The sequence below is a fragment of the Plectropomus leopardus genome, chromosome 18, assembly GCF_008729295.1.
Source record: "Plectropomus leopardus isolate mb chromosome 18, YSFRI_Pleo_2.0, whole genome shotgun sequence".
Taxonomy (NCBI): domain Eukaryota; kingdom Metazoa; phylum Chordata; class Actinopteri; order Perciformes; family Serranidae; genus Plectropomus; species Plectropomus leopardus.
Genome location: NC_056480.1, coordinates 13,042,460 through 13,063,118, shown reverse-complemented (window position 1 = coordinate 13,063,118; position 20,659 = coordinate 13,042,460). Strand labels below are relative to the sequence as shown.

The 20,659-nt window shown below is 41.4% G+C and overlaps 1 protein-coding gene across 1 annotated transcript in view; it reads left to right on the top strand.

The window, feature by feature from the left end:
* LOC121957789 (FH1/FH2 domain-containing protein 3-like) overlaps window positions 1-20,659 on the top strand; it is a 70,610-nt gene that overhangs the window by 45,136 nt on the left and 4,815 nt on the right. Inside the window, 21 exon segments of the mRNA XM_042506567.1 lie at window positions 1-95; window positions 889-1,000; window positions 1,170-1,264; window positions 1,535-1,678; window positions 1,855-2,081; window positions 4,875-5,297; window positions 6,711-6,770; window positions 7,849-7,983; window positions 8,375-8,425; window positions 11,038-11,230; window positions 11,232-11,259; window positions 12,652-12,692; window positions 12,694-12,792; window positions 12,794-12,971; window positions 13,969-14,582; window positions 14,585-14,665; window positions 15,593-15,733; window positions 17,442-17,600; window positions 17,721-17,903; window positions 19,519-19,638; window positions 19,845-20,006. Coding sequence (XP_042362501.1) covers window positions 1-95; window positions 889-1,000; window positions 1,170-1,264; window positions 1,535-1,678; window positions 1,855-2,081; window positions 4,875-5,297; window positions 6,711-6,770; window positions 7,849-7,983; window positions 8,375-8,425; window positions 11,038-11,230; window positions 11,232-11,259; window positions 12,652-12,692; window positions 12,694-12,792; window positions 12,794-12,971; window positions 13,969-14,582; window positions 14,585-14,665; window positions 15,593-15,733; window positions 17,442-17,600; window positions 17,721-17,903; window positions 19,519-19,638; window positions 19,845-20,006 — 3,341 coding nt within the window.

Genomic DNA, 20,659 nt, shown 5'->3' with positions numbered 1-20,659 from the left:
CTCTGGGGCAGATCATGCTGTATGTAGACGGGATGAACGGTGTCATTGGGCACCCTGAGACAATCCAGTGGCTGTACAGTCTTGTTGGCTCAAAGGTATAGCCGAGCATACATACAAAAAACAACCTTCACACACACACACTCACACACACACACACACACACACACACACACACACTAACTGCAAGCAGGCTGTCATCACAGCCATTCATTGTTTGGTGAGCATTATTTTTAGCTTTTATACCCAGAAACACACACAAACACATCTGCTACTGATTGTATTCTGTGTCCTGGCCTGAGGGTGGTGTCTTTAGTTGGTTTTGTGGTATTTGTGAAGGTTCAAGTCTGTTTTGCACTAAAAGTATCAGTTTTGATTCCAGTGTCTGAAGCTCAGCATTGAATCGTTTCTGTGTCTTAAGTTAATTTTCAAAATGTCTTTAATTTGATTTATTTTCAGTGTGGATATATCTTGCACTTATACAACAAATGCACTCCCTGTCTCTATCTGTCCTACATCAGAGAGTTACATCTTCATAGATATCAAAAAGCTCACTGAAATTTCAAGGGCCTCAGAATGGGAACTTGCGGTTAAGAAACAATGACAACACATTCATAGATATACACAGATACGAAAACGAATAATTTTAGGTCTTTTTTAGGTATTTTCTGGTTGCCAGTATTGCTATATGTGTATCAGGTGAATTCCAACTATTTGTCCAGAACAACTTAAAGAAGTGGATGATTTAAAGATGTATCGTGATATGAGGACATTGGGGAAAATTACATCACAGATTCCCAAATAGTCGTTACAGGAACATTATAAATTCCGTAGTTTGTCTTGTTTCTTGTCTCTGCGTGAGTTTCTAACTTTGTTTTTTCCCCTCTCAAGTTCCGTCTGGTGGTAAAAACAACTCTGAAGTTGTTGCTGGTGTTTGTGGAGTACTCCGAGTCAAACGCCCCGCTGCTGATAGAGGCCATCACCTCTGTGGACACCAAGAGAGGTATAAATAAGTCAACATGCCACCAGCTGCAGCTACTTTTTCTCATTTATCATTCTGTTAGCCTGTGCGTTTTGCTGAAACTGTCTGGTTTGTTACCTATAGGGAGGGGTGGCTGTGTACAGAGTAACAAAGTTAGTCATGTTTCTGTTTGTAATGGACTGACTTCCAGGATGCAAGCCATGGTCCAATACGATGGAGATCTTGCATGAGAAAGATGGAGTGGACACAGAGCTACTGGTCTACGCCATGACCCTCATCAATAAGGTGGCAATGTCTCTAAATACTGAATGTTTATGTACTTTTATTATTAGTTTTGTATTATTATGTAGAAAAAGAAAATACATTTCTTACATATAATGCCTTTCTTTCTCATACTGTTTTTTTTATTTATCAAGTGGTTTTTTTATTGAATTTTACAGTTATGCTCAAGATATCCAAGGATGAACATTTTTGAGCAGCCAAATGTTTAAAATCAAGGAATTTTAAACCTTAGTTATACCATCATGTCTTAAAGGTCTCCTTTTCTTTTTGCAGACGCTCGCAGCGCTGCCTGATCAGGACTCATTTTATGATATGGTGGATGGTCTGGAGGAGCAGGGCATGGAGACAGTGTCCCAAAGACATCTGGGACGGAAAGGCACAGATCTGGACTTGGTTGAGCAGCTCAACATCTACGAGGTTTGAGACACTTAAGAGTAGGATCACGAGTAAAATAATGCATGCTGATGTATTAAAGATCAAAGTTTATTAAGTGTTGTTCACATCCAGTAAATATGACTCTGTACACTATTTATAGTGTCTGTGTGAAGCACCTGTCACAACTCCACTTCACACCTAATCAACTTTTCCCCCAGATGACCCTACGGCATGAAGACGGCGATGATGACAGCCAGCCTCCACCATCGGGACGCCGGGACCGCCGACGAGTCAGTCTTGGAGGCGGAGACAAAAAACATGGCCTGGAGAGAAGGCGGAGCCGCAGGGCCTCTCTTGGGCGATCTGGTCACGCCTCCCCCTGCAGCCCCGCGTCCCCACAGAGAGCCGGCTTCCAGCCTTTCAGAGCTGAGGACGTGAGCGAGAGGTGAGAGGAGGGGCAGATCAGGGATTGTCAAAATGAACAAGTTACAGGGTGACCAAAAAAAAGTGTCAAAAAGGGGTTGATTTTAAGCAGGTATAAAGAATGATTGTGAGGCCAAATATTTAGTGATCATATTTGAGACACACATGTTAGGGTCCCTATGAAATTCCTTCATATTTTTTAAAAATCAAACTGTTTCTTCCTTTTGTAAAATAAGGAGCTTGATATTGCTTTGCTCTTGTTTTTTTGATTACTCTTCCACATGGCTTCATGGTCCAACAATAGCATTAATTGTTCATTTTATCCCATCAGAGAATATAGTCATTTCTCTCGGTTGTCAATTTAGTGAGATTTCTCAATTTACTCATCAAATTAATCTTATTTCCACAAGTATTTACTCTATATTAACACCTTATTTTGAGAAGCGGACAGAGTAATTGGAGGAGCTAAGCCCTGCCCTTGTTTTAAAACAGAGGACAGGAGCAGCGTGCCCTTACATGACACCAAACATAGCAGTTTTTTTCTGTTCATTCAGCTTAGGTCAAATTATTATGGTAAGGAAAACCCCTGTTTTTTTATAATTTGCATCCACATTTGGGCGAAATCCATGATATTCTGTGGTTTGCATGGTGGAAATCATAGGGCCTTACATGTGTTAACTGAGTCCAAGAGAGAAATTCTGACTGTGTTGTACCAATACTTTCTGCTCCAGAGCATTGTCAGGTTTCCTTCCATCCATGTAAGTTCAAAGGTCTCTTTTATAAAAAAAAGGTCTGCTGCTGACTTCAGTGGCCCGCTGCCTACATTTTCCTACCTCTGCTCCTCACTTTCATGCTGTAACAGCTACTAGTGTGTCTCATCTCACATAAAGCACTCTGAGTGGGGTTTTTTGACTCTGTAGTGAATCACCGGTATGGACTTTTGCTCCACTAAAAGAAATTAAAAATATCTCAGCAGCTGCGCAAGCCTTCAGGTTTGTAATTCTAATACAAGCTTACGCGTTATTAAACCAGCACAGGCTTATTTCAGTGCTGTGTATGCACACAAAGGGGAATTTTGAGCTGGCTGTAGCTGTTTACCAAAGGTAAATCTTTCCTCTTTATATCCTCCTCCCTTCATCTCTTTATCCTGTCAGTGTGTAACGTGACTGAAGCAGATTATGCCCCATGCTGCCGCTAGTATTAAAATGCTGGTTGTGTAAAGGAGTGTGCTCTCTGGCATACATTTGTATCTTGAAACAGGAGTGAAAATGTACATAATTGTGCGTGAATCCCTTATGTTTTTTGAATGAAGTTACAGGTTAAAGTTGTTTGTCAGAGACTGTTTCATATTATGAGCGCACGCGCAGAAAAACAAACATTATTGTCCGCCGTTCCCATTTGACACACACATGGCTCTGATCTTGTGGAACGACACCTGGCAGCACACATCGAGTCGGCTGCAACAAGGTTCATCTGGTTTCACTAGACAAAAGTGTTTGGTGACACTGATCTCACGGCTTATTCTCCTCACATTTCTTTTTATCTTCCTTGACGTCACATTTTTCTACTCCTGCATGTAAAACTACTTAACTGGAGGCATGCAGTGAATGGGAAACATTCACCCCCCCCCTTTTCATTTTTGTGTTTTCTCTTGTCTTAATCCCTTTGTTTTTTTTATCACCTTACCTCGTCTGATAGATGTCATGTCCTTGTTTGTGTCTGTAAGCGTCATAAATGTTTGTGTCGTTCAATGATGCAGCAGTAAACACTTTGTCTACACGTCAGTCATCATCTCTTTGTTTTCATCTCTTAGTTTCTTTAAGTGTGGTGAATTTCTGTTTGCATGCTTATCTCATGTATCGAATGGTCTCTTCCTCCATCCCTCCCTTAAATGTTCCACCCATCTATCCATCCACCCCCCTGTGCCTGCACAGAAAGGAGGAATGTGAGGAAGGGGTAGAGGAGGAGGAGGAGGAGGAGGAGGAGGAAGAAGAAGAGGAGACTCCAGTGACTGAGTCTGACTCGGATGAGCAGGAGGGGGCTGATACAGTGTCTAAACTGACCACCCTCAGGTATTTTAGGACATCGTGGTAAAATGGAACTGAAGTGGTCTCCAAATGTATCTAGGGGTCAATGTATATGAGGCAACAAAGCTATGGTCACTGCTTTCAGTTGTGATTCTTGTCGGTTTGATCTCTGTGTGTACTTGTTTAACCCAATGAAACCTGGAACAACATCAGTTTTCTTATGCTGTGCTTAGATGCCCATTCACAAGCAATTTAACTCTTGAAACATGAGGAAATTGGTTTGATTTCTTTCGAAAACATGAGAGAAAAGGCAATGAGTAACTTGGCAAGAAATGTCCAGCAAATTGCAAGAAATTAGTAAAAGGTGACGAGAAAATGAATGATTTTTTTTTTCTTTTTAAAAAGAGGAAAATGTAAAATTCTTGGGAAATTTATCTGTAAAACTGTATGTATAATTATTATAACCATATTGAAATTTATGTTACAGAAAAAAGTTAACTTTTTCCTGTTTGTTTGTTTATTTATTTATTCATTTATTTATTTATTATGGGTCAGCTTCTTGTTCATTTTTTACTTTTCTTGTTTCTGTTATTTTTAGTACATTTATTAATTTACTAATTTCCTCATAATTTTTGGCCATGTCCTGTTGTCTGCCCATGTTTTTGAAATGAATCAAACCACGTTGCTCAGGTTTTAGAGGCTTAGGGCTCCGGTGGTGTACATGTGGTTCTACTTCGCTTTCCCAGTTGCATCCATTTATTCCTCTCAATCCACTCCTCTGTTCCTAGCCCGGCCAGACATCTTCCATCCATAGTTCACCGAACAACCGTCCAGTCCATCACCATCACTTCCAGAAAGGAGAATATAAAAGAGGAGGAGCAGAGGAATCGGACTGAAGCTCCTCCAGCACCCACCCTCCACTCCCCCTCTACCCCCACCCCCTCTCCTCCTGGCTCGGAAGCTCGCAGCAGCCCCCCAGCCCAACCCTCCCTCCTGGCCTCCCTGCTGGCCAGAAAGAGGTCAATTGTCACTGTCCCGGCCGCTAAGGAGGTCAGCCCGTCATCACGCGGCAGCTCCCGTCCCTCCCCCGAACACCTGCCTTACCTGCCCCACTCCCCCTTTCACCTCTTTTCCTACGACCTTGATGAGGAGCCGTCGCCCCCGGCTCCACCCAAACCCAGTGAGGAGTCACCTAAAACGACGTCTCCCAGGTCAGACGGACAGCAGAACTCAATTTCCCACGAGTTCAAGAAGCACAGAAATCTTTCCTTGTCGCTCTTCGACGTTCCACTTTTCCTTTTTTTCCACTTTCTGGCTTTTATCTTTTCACCAGCTTGGATCTCTTTGCACCACTTTTGTTATTCATCACCTTTTCTTTTCACCAGTTCCTTTCACCTCTTTGACTGCATGGCTTCTCACCTTCAGGCTGTCAACTCTCTTTTTATCACCTTTTGTTCCTTCACATCTCTTTTTCTTAGTTCTGTGGATGCCTGGATAGTCTGCACTTGTTTGCAGTCCTTGCTTTGTTTCCTAGTGCCACAGCTTTCCCCTTCTTTTCAAGAACAAGTAAAGTACCTGTATATCTGTATAGTCTCTCATCGCTTCTTAGTACAATTGTTTCTGTGGAATTTTCTCATCTTTACTTTACATTTACATGGTATACCTTACCAGTATATATTATGTTGTGACAACCCTACACTTAGATGCTGAGATGTTGCATTCAATATTTCACCATTGTTACTATGTTGTACCAACAACTAAACTAACATACACTGTAAACTCTGATTTTAGTTGATTTTACTTAAAATAATCTAGCAAACCCACTGCCTTAAAAAAAGGAAAATTAATGTAACTATAAATCTTAAATTATGTTTACTTTATATCTAAAAGTTCAATCAAACTTTATTTACGTAATTCTATGAAGTTGCTCCAACTTGAAATTGTCAGCTGAAAGGATTTTGCCAATAATGAAGTGAGGAGATCTGTGAGTTCTGTTTTGTTAACATGTTTAAGAATATACAAAAATAAAACCAGCAGCATACAGATATATAGCACAGTAAACTTTATTTACTGAAGTTGCTGAAACTTTGAAAGATTGATTTAATTAAGCTTGTCATTTTTTAGAAAGCAACAACATCGCAAAATTAAGTAAATACCACTCAATTTGAAGCAAACTTAACATTTAGATATGAAGTATACATAAATAAAATTAATAGTCATATTTACTTACTTTTTTTAAGGTAATCGGTGTCTTAGATTTTTTTTTTAATAAAAGGATCCTGTCAGAAGTTAAAGCGTACCAGTAGCTTAAAAAAAGCTGTCGCCTGCTATATGACTTGTCATGGTAAATATATTTTAGCAGTGGGTCTCTTAGATTTACATATGACTGTAAGTGAGGAGAGACACCTTGCCTGGAATTTTCCAGAAACATAAGGGAATAAACACCGCAGCCATTACAAATTAGGGTCACTCAAGTGTTGCACTAACAGCATTCCTGTTATGCAACAAGGTGTCACATTCGTTTCTCACCACAAGCTTCGCAGTAGTCGATGTGGTGTCGTGTAACTGGTTGACCGCAGAGGTCACTTACTGTCACCTGTTTTCTCACCCCCTCTTTCACCCAGGAATGGAGGTCTGACGTCCTACTCCTCCCTCAGCAGCCCGAGTACGCCCACCAGCTCCAGGTGAGAGGACTCAACCAAACATGTTTCTGCACACACACGACAGCGTCTTTAAAATACACAGTGGTACACTACAAACTATAAACATGTTTGCACACAAGTACACTCACACGTATGACAAGTACGGACTGCGTGCAGCCGGCAGGGAATTCATGGTGATGACATACTGAACTTAAAGTGATCTCAGCTCTCTGGTTCCCCAGTTACCGAGCTGCTCCTGTTACCTCCATGGAGAATACAGTCATTAAAACAGCATGTTACATTCATATTAACACACATAGAAGCTCTGTTTATGCAAGAGGCATGAGCTGTTATGTTCATGAACAGATTTAGCTGTGTATCTCATCAAACTAAATCTTTTGTACATGCTTTTGGAAGATTTGTTCATGCCGAAGTAGACTGTTTAACAAATCCAAATGATGCTTGAGTATCACAGCATTGTGCTAACCGTCGGGCAAATTTACAAAGAATGGATTGTGGCTACTGATAGCACCGTAAAATGTGGATCACTTTACAACATCAATCTTCTCTGTCTCAAGGTACAGTTCACAAAAGATATTGCGTTAATGATATTATTGCACAAATACGCCCAAGTATAAAGAAGTATTGCAGCTAAGTGCAATTTTCCCTTTTTTGTTGCATCTGATTGCAATTATTAATGTGGGAGAGTGGTGTGAATGGCATGAAAGTTGCCTTTATGCCAAAAATGCGGAAGGCAATACAACACCAGAAACATATCAATCAACGTGCTTCAGTTACTGTTACCTAACTTTGAGCGGCTGTTTTTGGCAAATCTTTGTGGATTTGACTGTTTTGAAATGAGGCACATTTGCATAGAAAGTAGCCATTTTTTTTTTACCAGATGCACACATATAACCTAATTTAAATACATGCAAATAGCACAGGGGCACCAAGACACTATTTGCTTTGCAGTGCAGTTTGGGGTGCTTTGAGAATGACACAGTTTCTTTTTGTCTTATTTGTGCAGGTTTAGCGGCTGCCAAAGTCACACGGTCCTTTTCTGAATTCACCACCTGACTGCAATAGTGTAGTCAGACTGTTTTTTCTTTCTTTCCTTCAGGCCTGCTTTGGGAGGTCTTCTGTCTTCCTCGTACCGACAACACCAGGAATCTCTGGCGGCCGAACGAGAGCGCCGCCGCGTGGAGAGAGAGGAGAGACTGCAGAGGATAGAGAGGGAGGAGAGGAACAAGCACAGGTGAGGCGTCGCTGGCTTTGTTATTTTTTTAAAGAGTACTGAAGTAGAACTCAAATAACAATTAATATACTGTAAACCTGGGAAAGAAAGCATGACTGCACAAATGAAAGTATAAAAACATAATTTACACAATGATGAGCAAAAGTGCAGAACTATAAATTAAAACATCCAGGTTTGATTCATTTATAAACAACAAAAAAGAATAAGTATGCAGTAACATTGATTTTACTCTACCAAACATGTGAGAAAACACATGAAATTACAGCAGTACCTTACCTGCTTGTGTGTATGATGTGTAAACGTGTCATATTCACACTGGCAGGTCTGCAGAGGAACGTTCTGCTGTATGATTATCATATTTTAAAGATTTCTTTTTGTGTGTCTCTCACAGCCGCGACTATGTGGATAAAATGGAAGAGGCCAGGCTTGCGCGGGAGGAGAGGTAAGTTTGTGTTCTAAATCAAAACAACACGGAGCAGCTGAAGCCGCGGGGAATATGTTTCAGCCTGTGGTTTGGGAAGCTCTGTTACAGTGTAATTGTTTTCAGGTTAAAAAGGTCGGGGGGGATACTGAACTGATTTTCTTTGCTCTGTCGGCCTGTTTTCTCTTTTCTTAAGGAGCTGTATTTTAACTGCCGCACTCTGCCAAGGGCTTGATTGTTTTGGCTGCATGCTGTGAGAGAATCAGATTCCAGGATTCGTCAAGCTTTTCACGCTGAATGCACGTGCACATTCGCAGACACACGTTTTACGCATTTAAAAACACACACAAAGAATTTTCATGAGGCTAATAAATAAATGTTTGTGTGCAAATAGGAATCACTGGAAGCAGGAGATTTTCTCAAGAGGGTATGCGAGGTCACAATCAGAATCAGGGCAGATTATACTTGATACAGTCATATTTTTTATTATTTAGCGGTTCAGTATCTACCCCACAACGTTTTAAACCTGAAAACAGTTACACGATAGCATAATGTACTGTGCCAAGTGCTGTCCCTTTTTCTTTAGGCTCAGGCTTAAACATCATTGATTCAATAAGACACTGTGTCAGAGACAGAGCAAAAGGAGAGGCTGAGAGCAAGAGAAAGAATAAACTAAGAGCAGTTTGATTTGACAGAAGACAGACGAAACAAGCACGAGACAGACAGAGGCGGAGATGAGCTGCTGCGTGAGCATGTTGGAGATGTTTCCAGTGGAAAGGTTGATGTATTTATGTTGTAATTCATAGTTATCAGGAAAACATGAGTTTGTTACCCAGACTCACCTCCCTGAGGGACACATCCCTGTCTGCTGAGATGCAGCACTGTAACACCTGGACAAAAAGGGCTTACATGAAACATGATGGCCTTAAGTCCTGATGCATGTAGCAAATAATTCTGGTTTGTTTCTCCCTGGAACTTAAATCTATGCAAGCTTTAGTTATTTGAAGCAATAAAAAGGGCGTTTGACCTCATGATCAAAAGCTGCTTATGCACCCATCCTCTCACGGTTTGATTGGAATAATGAGGCTCCACCTCCTACCTGTCACGGTGTGTTCACGATCATTCGATTATGCTGCTGATTGTACAGACCGGTTTGTATGGGCAGGCAATTCGATTAATATGCAGTGGTACCGCTAGGAGGATTTATTGTCACATACAGCAAACACTACAGTGATATTTCAGGCTTCAATTTTGTACAATGGAGGAATTGAGGTGCATTTTCATCTTAATATGCAGTCAAGGATTCCAGGAGGATTTATTGTCAACATACAGCAAATGCACAGTGAAATTGAGTCGCCCCAAACAGGAAAATCTCTATCAATGAAATCTACAAAATTGAAAAAAACTGTATGCAAATCTGTGCAAATGTTTGTTAAAAAAAAAAAAACAGTATGGTTTATCTTCTCATAACAAGATAATGTGCAAACTTTAGTTTATAACCCTTGGTGGCTTGTGGAAAGAAACTCGTCCTTTTAAATACTAAATAAATCCTCACAATCCACACTGTATCATCATCATACATGGTAATACTCATATCACTCCTGACTGGCTGTTAGGGTAGGATTTTTAATACAATGGCAGTATCTGGTAAATATCTCTTAATGCACAGATATATTATTTGAGTAAAGCTTAGCAGACACAGAGTTTAAAAAACATATCAAATACTGATTTTATATATAATATATATGTATATATAGAGTGTTGACAAACACTCAACAAATCACTCTCCTTATCTTTTTACATAAATCTGCAAAGACATAGAACATATTTAGGTTTTTGGTCCATCACAACACACAGTTTCCTTGCTCCATTTCACTGGTAATCACTTGCACACGCACACACACACACACACACACACAAACCCCCATATATTGGTATCTGGTTTCCTCAGTCCTCTGAAGTGGCCTGATGCTAATGAACTCTGAACAGAAGCTCCACACATTCATGGTATGGAGGGAAAGAGGAGGTGTTTGAGAAAGAGGGAGAGAGAATCGACTCAGTGCCCATAATCTGTTCTGGCTGGCAGGTTGAGCGGTAAAGTTTGGTACGCGGAGAAAAGAAAGGAAAAGGACGAGGGAGGAGAGCTGATGGAGGCACATCTTGAACAGGTTTACTCTGATTCACTTCTGATGTTTGGTCTTTAGCAGTCAAACCAACATTAACTTCTCCCCATCTCTCCCATTCTTCTCTCCCGTCGCTCTCCTCGCCCCCACTCCTGAGTATTTGGCAGGAGAGGAGAGGAGAGGAGAGGAGAGGAGAGGAGGAGAGAGAGGAGGATGGTGGAAGTCTTGCGTGCAGTGAGGAATGCACTGAATGCTTTGTGGGTGATGAATGGGGAGAGGTAGAAGAGTGGCACAGCAGCTTTTGAGGGTTTTTAAGATAAACAAAAAGGTTTGCGATCAAGTCAAGTAAATGGGCAGAGAGAAGGGAACTAGATTAGTTTAGGGCAATTTGGCAAAGACCAACACTGAGAACAGCTCTGCTGAGAAGGGCAAGACAGAAGGTGCATTGTTTCTGACTCTATTTTTGCTTCTCGCCTCCTCTGATCCTCCCTCTCTCTCCTTCTCTCTCAGGTATAAGAACGTGGAGCGCTTGGCGGCGGAGGAGTTTGAGAGGGAGCACGTCCGGGTGTCAAGGACTCGCCCTGACCTCAACCTGACCTTTGAACCCTCGGAGGCCTGGCCGTCATCATCGCGCAGCAGCACCCCGTCATCCTTCGCCTCCCAGGAGGACGCAGAGGCTGACCTCGAAGCCGGGACCCCCCGCCGCCACCCCCTACACACCCTCTGAGGCTGGTAAGAAAACTGAGAGTAATGTTTTATGGAGTAGCTGTCATGTAATGACACAATGTGCACAGTATTGACTAATAACATGCTGTCTCTGTGGGGATGTGAGTCACTAACAAGTCAGAATTGCTTAGATGGCGAGATGTAGTAAAGGGTTCCCGCTGACCCTTAAAAAGCCTTAAAAGGCATTCAATTAATTCATCTAAAAATAAAAGCCTTAATTGGCATTAAAGTGTCTTTTAATCAATATTTGAAAAGTCTGAAAAATGCACAGGGAGGAGATATTAGGGTTATTTTTTCAACAGAAATGGCCACCTTGCTGAAGAGTTTTCTCACTCTTGTTCCATTACTACCCATCAAATTGATCCACTTTCAAAAAAAATGCAGAAATGACCATATATTGTTTTATAGAAGTATTCAGATGCAGTAATGCTGGCTTACATACACGCACTGTTTCCTGTTTGTCCCCTTATGTGTGAAGACAGTCTGAATCCATTGGTTAACAATGAAAATTACTACATACAGATGTCATTGCTGAATGTAAATATGTTGAATGGCAACTTCTGAAAAATGTAAACATAAATAGCATAAAAACAGGGGGGTCGACTTAATGAATATCTGGAGGATTTTTAACTTTGAAGTTGTGTGTCACAGCACTTGTATGACTTTGAATCCTAATACTTCGGGGACTTATAATTAAAAGCAGAAGGTCGCCAGTTCAAGTCCCAACAGTGCGCCACAAAGCAATCATTCTTATCCTTAAATTGTTTCAGTTTGCAGTCTGACATTTGAATTAGCACTCGGACCCGAGCAAAAGAAGGGGAGGCGAGACAGTCTGTGGAAAAAACTGAGGGAGAGGAGGGGACACCATCGGGGTAGGCAGAAAAAAACACATAGAGAGGATATGGGTGAAAGGGTCGAATGGGTTTTGAAAGACCTTTTTGAAAGTGTAATGCCAAAACATCTTGTGCAAGAAAAAAAAGCCTTGTTTTGGAGCTGAGTGCATGCGTAGCTGTGAGCTGAGGTACTGTAGCTCACTCAGGCGAATGTATGAGGCCTCACAGTGTGGTGTTATTCTAACCCTGCCTGCATCGCTGCATGGACTGTACTGTTGAATTACGTGTTTGTGTGTGTTTTGACATAAACAGGAACTTAATTCTTCATTTCCTGTTCATATCCTGGTCCTGCAACAACCTGGCTTTCTGTACCTGCCATATTGTTTACATTAGTGCATGGGTGTGTGATGTTGTTTTTTATTAGCGTGTGTGAATGTGTGTTGATACAGGGGCGTGCAGGGATCAAAAACAGACATGTCACATGTTTCAAATAATACTTCATTGCAGATAATAAACATTTTATTTTGGATACAAAAGTCACAGATTTTTTTTTTTTATGTGACAGGAGAGGCTGATGACTCCAGCGCCAGTGTAGAAACAGAGGAAAAAAGAGGCCACTGGTGAAGGGGAGGAAGAACAGAAAGAGGAGGAAGTTCAGGAGGAAGTACAGGAGGAGGCAGCAGCAGAAAAGGAGGAGGAAGGAGAAAGAGTCCGAGCAGGAACCGGAGAAGGAGAAAGAGGAGGAGGCGGAGGAGGACAGCGGCATCCTCAGTGACAAAGAACGACAGAATGAGGAGGTGAATGAGAAGGACAACTGCTCGGCCTCCAGCATCTCCTCCGCCAGCAGCACTCTGGAGAGAGAGGAGAGGGGGAGCAATGAGAATGGTGAGTACTTTTTACTGCATTGTGAACTAACAATCAGTTTTTGCACATTTGCCTACAGAGCATGTAGCCCAGAGAAGCGTAATTCTAGATTTAGAGTTTGAGTCACTGTATGTCAGGCCATTAAGGAAATTAGATCAAATTTTGTGAAAATCAACATGGGAAAACAACGCAAGGGTTGCAGCAATACACAGGTTTCAAGGTATACCATGATATGAAAGTTGAAAATGATCTATCCATATTTGCTTATCTACAATATAGAAAAAAAAATCCAACTGGACAGAGAGGGAATCAGATTTGGCAGAAACGCCCACTTGGAATCAACCATTAATTTATTGGATTTTGGTGTTCAAAGGTCAAGGTCATTGCATCTGTCTCATTCTTTTGAAAACAATAGCTCAAAAAGGCTGTGAGGGAGTTTCCTCAAATTTGGCACAAATGTCCACTTGGATTCAAGGATGAACTGATGAGCATTTGGTGGTCAAAGGTCACTGTGACATCACAAAACATGTTTTGGGCCATAACTCAAGAACTGATATGCTAATTATGACAAAATTTCACACAAATGTCTACAAGGATAAAATGATGAAGTGATAACATTTTATATACAAAAGGTCAGAGGTCAACTTCAGCGTGACATCATAATGTTCTGCAAAAAAACATCATAACTCCGTCTAACAGAAGGAAAGACATTTGGTCAAATACTCACTTGGTGATACTAAGCTTGGTTGCCCAACTTGAAACTGTGTTGATTGTATATTGTGCTGCCGGAGGGAAGATGTGTGTGAAGCATTGATGTTTTGACAGACATCGATGTAAACTGCACGTGCAATTTGACTTGTGCGCCGGAGCATAAAACTGTGTGGTGTAATTCTAATTTCAGATTTGAATAAAACTCCCTCCAGAACCAGAAACAACAATACACAATTACTATCAACCATTTTAGTGACTACTGTTTATTATATCTTTGTCCTTTTAACCCCATCAATCTCCTTCTCAGGCTTTAAGGAGGCAGAGGTGAACGAGCAGTGCAGCAAACTTCTCAACAGCAAGCTCTTCATGCTGGACATGCTGTACTCCCAGAACAAGAAGCCCAGTGATGAGGAGGAGGAAGAAGAGGATGCAGAAAAGGAGAAGGAGAAAGGAGAGGGGGAGGACAAAGAAACCCAGGAGGATGCTGATGCACAGCTGGGCAATAACCAGGAGAGCGGCCACAAGGCTGACAAATCAGAGCACCACGGGACCATCCGACCGTTCGCTGAGCGGTTCGGAGACTTGATCAAGGACCTCGGGTCGACCCACCCCCACCTGGATGCCCCAGCCAACGAGCCTCCTCCTCCCCCTCCCAAAAAGGAATCAGACACGATCTGGGACCAGCTCCTGGCCAGCCCTCGAGAGCTGCGCATCGGGGACATCAACTTCACCGACCTGACGGAGGACGATGACAAGGACATTCTGGATGCCGTTTTGATGGGAGGATGCGGCGACCTCCCGCCCCCGCCACCTCCTCCACCCTGTATACCCCGCTTCCCTCCACCCCCGCCCATGCTAGGCAGCTGCCCCCCACCCCCTCCTTTAATTGGAATAATGAGGCCTCCTCCTCCTCCTTCATTAGTGCCCCAATTCCAGTGCCTCCTCCCCCGGAGCCGCCACTCTTCAACAAGAAGAAGAAGACAATCAGGCTCTTCTGGAGCGAGGTGAGCCAAATGATGATTACCGTTTCCATCAGTCATATCCAGCTGTCACAGCATTTATACAGAAGATGATAACTGAAGGACGACTGTCACGCAACTTCTTTAAAGAACTCAAATTGACGTAAATGAAGTTTTTGTTAATGACAATAAACAGCTTTACTATATAAACTGAAACATAACAGGCCAAACAGGCAGGCTACCACTTTCTCTCTGTGGCAAGAGGATTTAAATCATAATACTGTTTTGGGTTTGTAAGAAATATTTGACCTGTATTGCTGGTTGGGGCAGCAGTTCCTGCAGATCAAGAGCTTGTAGACGACAGTAGAGCCCGACCGATACTGGATTTTTGGGGCCCGTGCCAATACTGATATTTGGATTAGTAGTAAAAAGCAAAAAATTCCGATATTGATATATATTGGTTGATAGTGTATATATATATATATATATATATATATATATATATATATATATATGCAATGGAATTATTCCTAAGGTATGGTTTTCAAATACTTGTGACAATGATATGTAATGGAAGTAGGATATTTTACATACTAACATTCACCTTTTACTGACAAAGTGCACTGAAACAGTAAACTTCTTGGGAATTGAATTTTTTGTAAATTATTCTAAGCATTTGCATTATGCTCTGTCAAGAAAAAATTTTCATATCCTCGGCCATCGGCCAGCATAAAAGCCAATACTCATAGAACTGTGATGGGCAAATATTGACCGATAAAATCGGCTAACCAGTATATCGGTTGGGCTTTATAAGACAGCATGTTTTCATTAGGCGGATACGAGTAAGGAGGATAAGGAGTCATCACAAACATGATGCTGTGATTTGTGGTTCTTTGTGTTCTCTCATTAACCTTTTATTGCAGGAAACAGGAGTCTTCTAATTTGGTCAAATTTTGCTCTGTTTGTGATCAGGTGCGTCCAGCAGACTCTCAGTACAGGGACTACAAGTGGAGTGAGGACTCGTTCTGGTCCAAACTGGAACCAGTGAAAATGGACACAGCCAAACTGGAACACCTTTTTGAGTCAAAATCAAAGGAAATGCCAGTTACAAAGGTAAACAACCAGTTCTTCAGGGTTTAGAGAGGATTTGGACACCGGTTTTATCATCTCTGTATGATTCTGAACTTATGCTTTTACTAACCCAACCTGCAACTACAGGAACTGTTGTTAGTCACACATGGTGGACTGACCAGTAACTGGGGTTTGACAGAAACTGACAGGGGTGAACGCCATTGGCCATTACATCTTACATTTTTTGATATGTTTATATCATTATCATTGGTTCTCAAAGCTGGTGGTACCACACCAGATTAAAACACAAACATCTTGTCTTTGCCAGCCACAAGGGCTTGATGTCCATGATCTCCAGCACATGGAAGTCATTGGATGTTTTAAGGGTTAAGTGATGTCACGTGTGGTCTGATCTTGATCAAACGAGGGAAGTTTGAATCCTTCATAATTCTCTCAAAGCTTCTAAATAAGAAAAGTATGGTCTGCTAAGGTGGGGATCTAAAACCAGGCCTCTGACATGGTGAGCTCTTGAGCCACTGCTTCAAAGTCACAACTTCTGTTAGATCCAAACCACTTAGTAACTAACGTGGACTCGGCTTCTGGTCTCCTCCTAATGTGACAGTATGATGGTGGTCTGCAGCTCGTATCAAAACAGCTCCAATAAAGCTGTAAGTTCATTTGAGAAAACAGGATTTAGAGGACCACCAGAATACTGAAGCCATCAGAGGTCAGTGCAAGCGTCTCTGTTCCTTTCTTTAGGTTCTGTGGTTTCTGTCGTACGGTTCAAAATGTAAAGTATGTGTTTTAGATATTTAAGATTCGAGATTAAAAAGGGTCAAGCCAATTTCATGTAGGTTTTCCCCAATGTAGTTTGTATCATTTGGTTACGTGTATGTAAACAACCATCAGTCTGCTAGTTTTTCCCCTCATTTATTCATCCACCCAACATAAACACAAACATTATTCTAGAGCTGCAAAAAATAGTTAAATTAATGTATTAGTCAATCAACAGAAAATTAATTGGCAACTATATTTATCATCAAATAATTATTTTAGTGATTCAAGCACGTCCAAACATTTGCTGGCTTTGATGGTTCTTAAATGAGAATTTGATTCTTTTCTTTGTCATACATGACAATAAACTGAATAGCTTTTGGTATGTCGGGTGGTCGCTTAAAATCCTGTAAATTCCTGTAAATTGCTCAACTATAAACATTAAATATAAGCATTAGATATAATTTTTTTTATATAAAAATGTGAAAACGTTAGTACATATCACAACACCATGAACAGTAATATGTAACAACCCAATGGTGCCAAATTCAAACTGTAAGTGTAGGTCTTCCAGTCTCCATATGGTGAGCATATAACTTCCCAGTGGCAGTAACCAGATCTTAGCACCTACTCTGTTACACTTTTATGTGCTGACATATTACGACTTCCTTACATTTACAGCCTATAATGGCCTCGGGTGCTGGTGAGGTCATATGTTCACATGCAGTGACAATATGACTTCAGACTTATGCAAACACCCACATAAACACACACACACACGCACACACTGTAAAGACTTAACTGTAATGGTATTTCCGGCTACCTCACCGTATCGTTCCCACAGCTGCAGTCAGTGTAACAGGAGTGACGATCCTTCTAATCTGTACAAACCCATAAAGCAGACCACACAGAAAAAAGAGAAAGGAGAGAGGGAGAGAGACCCGGCGTTGACCCGCGATGTATTTTTGTGTACCAGAAAACAGCAGCAGACGGCAAACGTCAGGAGATCATCGTCTTGGATTCCAAGAGGAGTAACGCCATCAACATCGGTCTGACGGTGCTGCCCCCTCCTCGCACCATCAAGACGGCCATCCTTAACTTTGACGAGTATGCGCTCAACAAGGAGGGCATTGAGGTGAGAGATACAGATGATGATGAAAAGGATGTAAAACTAGATCCTGTATCTTGTACAAGACACTTGTCATATGTATATATACTGCCGTCATCTCTTATTCCACCCTGTTCTTGCCTTCAGAAAATCCTGACGATGATCCCAACAGAGGAGGAGAAGCAGAAGATCCAGGAGGCCCAGCTGGCTAACCCCGATGTCCCTCTGGGCTCAGCAGAGCAGTTCCTCCTCACTCTGTCCTCCATCAGCGAGCTCTCGGCCAGACTCCAACTCTGGGCCTTCAAGATGGACTACGAGGCAACCCAGAAGGTCTGTACGAACCCAGACAGTGCTGCTGGGATTAGATAAAACTCTAACAATTTGAAAAAAAGAAAAAGTTAAAAAGTTTTCATAAATATGTCGAGGAGGGAAGGCCAAATAAAATGCACATTTAAAATTATTCTGAGCATGTAAATGCGTTATTGTATCGTCCACTCTGCAGAGACTCCAGCGTTCTTGGCCAAAATAACTGTCTTTAAGAGGCTTTAACTGGCAGGGGTTAAATAATGCTGCAAGGTTAGGCTAAATTTTGGTGAAGGAAAAACTGGCATGTACATTTTCATAGATATGAAGAATGAAAATGGCTCTATTGGCACCCACAAGTCTCCCATTTACAGACATGCCCACTGTATGCAGTTTTCTGCATGCATTAGAACGTGTTATTTTCACCTTTTGTTTTTGAGTATTTCTGCTTACAGTCTTGGATTTGCACAACTTGGAAATCTTAGACTCTTTTTAAATGTACATCACTCTGTAAAATGACCTATTGTGACCTCTAAGATCACAACAGCCTCATGAAACTTTACAACCACAAAGCAGCATTTAGAGCATGTCTGGCTTTCATATTGATAATAAAAGGATTTTTGAGCGATTCCAGAACAAAAGTACTCGCCATCCAGTCTCTGTAAAATGCAATTCTTACATAAATCTCCAAACATGAAACGCTGTTGACACCAAATCACAGCATGGATTTTGCTACACAGTCCTTGTGTCTTGATGTGGCATTGTGGCAGGATTTTTGACCATTTTTATTCATTCTTGAGTGGTAAAAAAATTGCTTAAATTTAGCACCAAATCTGTGAAACAAATGGTATCAACACAAAAGTTGCTGCGATGACTAATGAAACTACTAAACAGAAACAGACATACACATACAAAGCCAAATGAACTTTGCGCTGTAATGGTTTGAGCAAATGTGCATGGCATGTGTGCATTTGTGTGTGTCTTATGCCCAGTAACTATCAGCATCCCTAGTGGTACAAACAACATCCGCGAAACATCAACATAGTTGCATCATAAGATCATAACAAAATATGCACGCTTATTAGCAGCACCTTGTCTTCCTCTGGCACACCATGTTTTACTCGGGCGAAGAATGCATCCAGGAGAAGTTCAAAGTCCAATCCCAGAGAATAAAAAACACGCCGTCCCTCCATTTCTGTCCTGTAAATTTTATGGCTTTCCACAGGATGCTTTTGTCTTTAATCTCCATGAAAGGCACAATTCCTGACCGCACGTTCAGCTGAGCGCCGTTCCCGACTCAACTCTGTGGGACGGTTTGATAGTGGGAGGCTTAATGGTGGGCAACATACCCTGCAGGCACACAAACACATGCACACGAGAGAGACCTGCTGCACGAAAACAAACGCATCATGTAATCGGAAGCACGTTTGAGAGCGAAGGCTGACCGAGACAGCAACCTTTAAACAACCTGCCCTGACCCCAAACAAGCTCAGATGATTTGTGTTGAGAGACGAGGTGCACCTGTTCACCACTTTTATAACTCTGTTTTATGACTAATGAAACACGTGTTTTTTGTCATCCTAATTGACTCAACTAATGATGTGTGTTTGTGTGCGTGTGTGTGTGTGTTTCCTCCTCTCAGGAAGTTGCCGAGCCGCTTCAGGATCTGAAGGAAGGTATGGAACAGCTGGAGAAGAACAAAACTCTCCGCTACATCCTCTCCACTCTGCTCTCTATGGGAAACTTCCTCAATGGCACCAGCGTGAGTCATGACCATTACAGGTTCATCACACTGGGACGTAATAACAAGCTTCTCTTGTTTGCAGTAGTTTGTCGTAATTGTACAAATAGCCTCTAATTTTTTTTATTGAAAATTAATCACATAGCTGTTATAAGTTGGTGAGAACACATGTACCTTATAAAAATACTCCAGACTTATTCTTTGCATTTCTGTGGCTGTTTGTCCAGGCTAAAGGCTTCGAGCTGACGTATTTGGAGAAGGTTCCAGAGGTGAAGGACACGGTTCATAAGCAGTCGCTGCTGCATCACGCCTGCTCTCTGGTGGTGGAGAACTTCCCTCAGAGCACCGACCTCTACTCCGAGATCGGAGCCATCACACGATCTGCAAAAGTACGCTCCGCTCTCACTTACGGAAAACTTGTATTTGTCCAGCAGCAACCTGCATGGCTGAAAAACTGAGTGAAAAGAACTGCAGTTCCTTGAACGGCCACACAAAAAAATAGTTTTGGTTTCTATATCTAATTCACATAACAACTGTACAGGGGGTCCATTTTTATATAATTCACCTTTTAAAATTTAATTAAGGCTTAAAGTTGTGTATAATTACGGGGATGGCTACTCTGGGTGACAGGCTGTCTGCAAAGGTTCACTTAAGCTAATTAAAAAAATCCAAGAAGGTGACGGCCAAAATGCCAAACTCAAGGCTTCAAAATGGGAACCCACACAGCAGTAGGTAACATCATGGTGGCTTCCTCTGTATTTTGTAAAGAATATATACTATTTTGTCTCCCTACACTGTAAAAAATCTTCCACCTGGTTCATCCTAAAACTTAACGTGTTGCCTTAAAAATTTGATTTACAGTAACTGAACTCAACTTGAATAATTTGTTTAAAGCCAGCTCATAAGCCCGGGTATTTTGAAACTGAGTTACTGAGAAAACATTAAATAAAATTTAAGTTGAAATAAATTTAAATTAATAAATCATTTAGTCCAATTACATTACTGATAAAAGATCAGGTCATTATCAACCACTTTAAAAGAG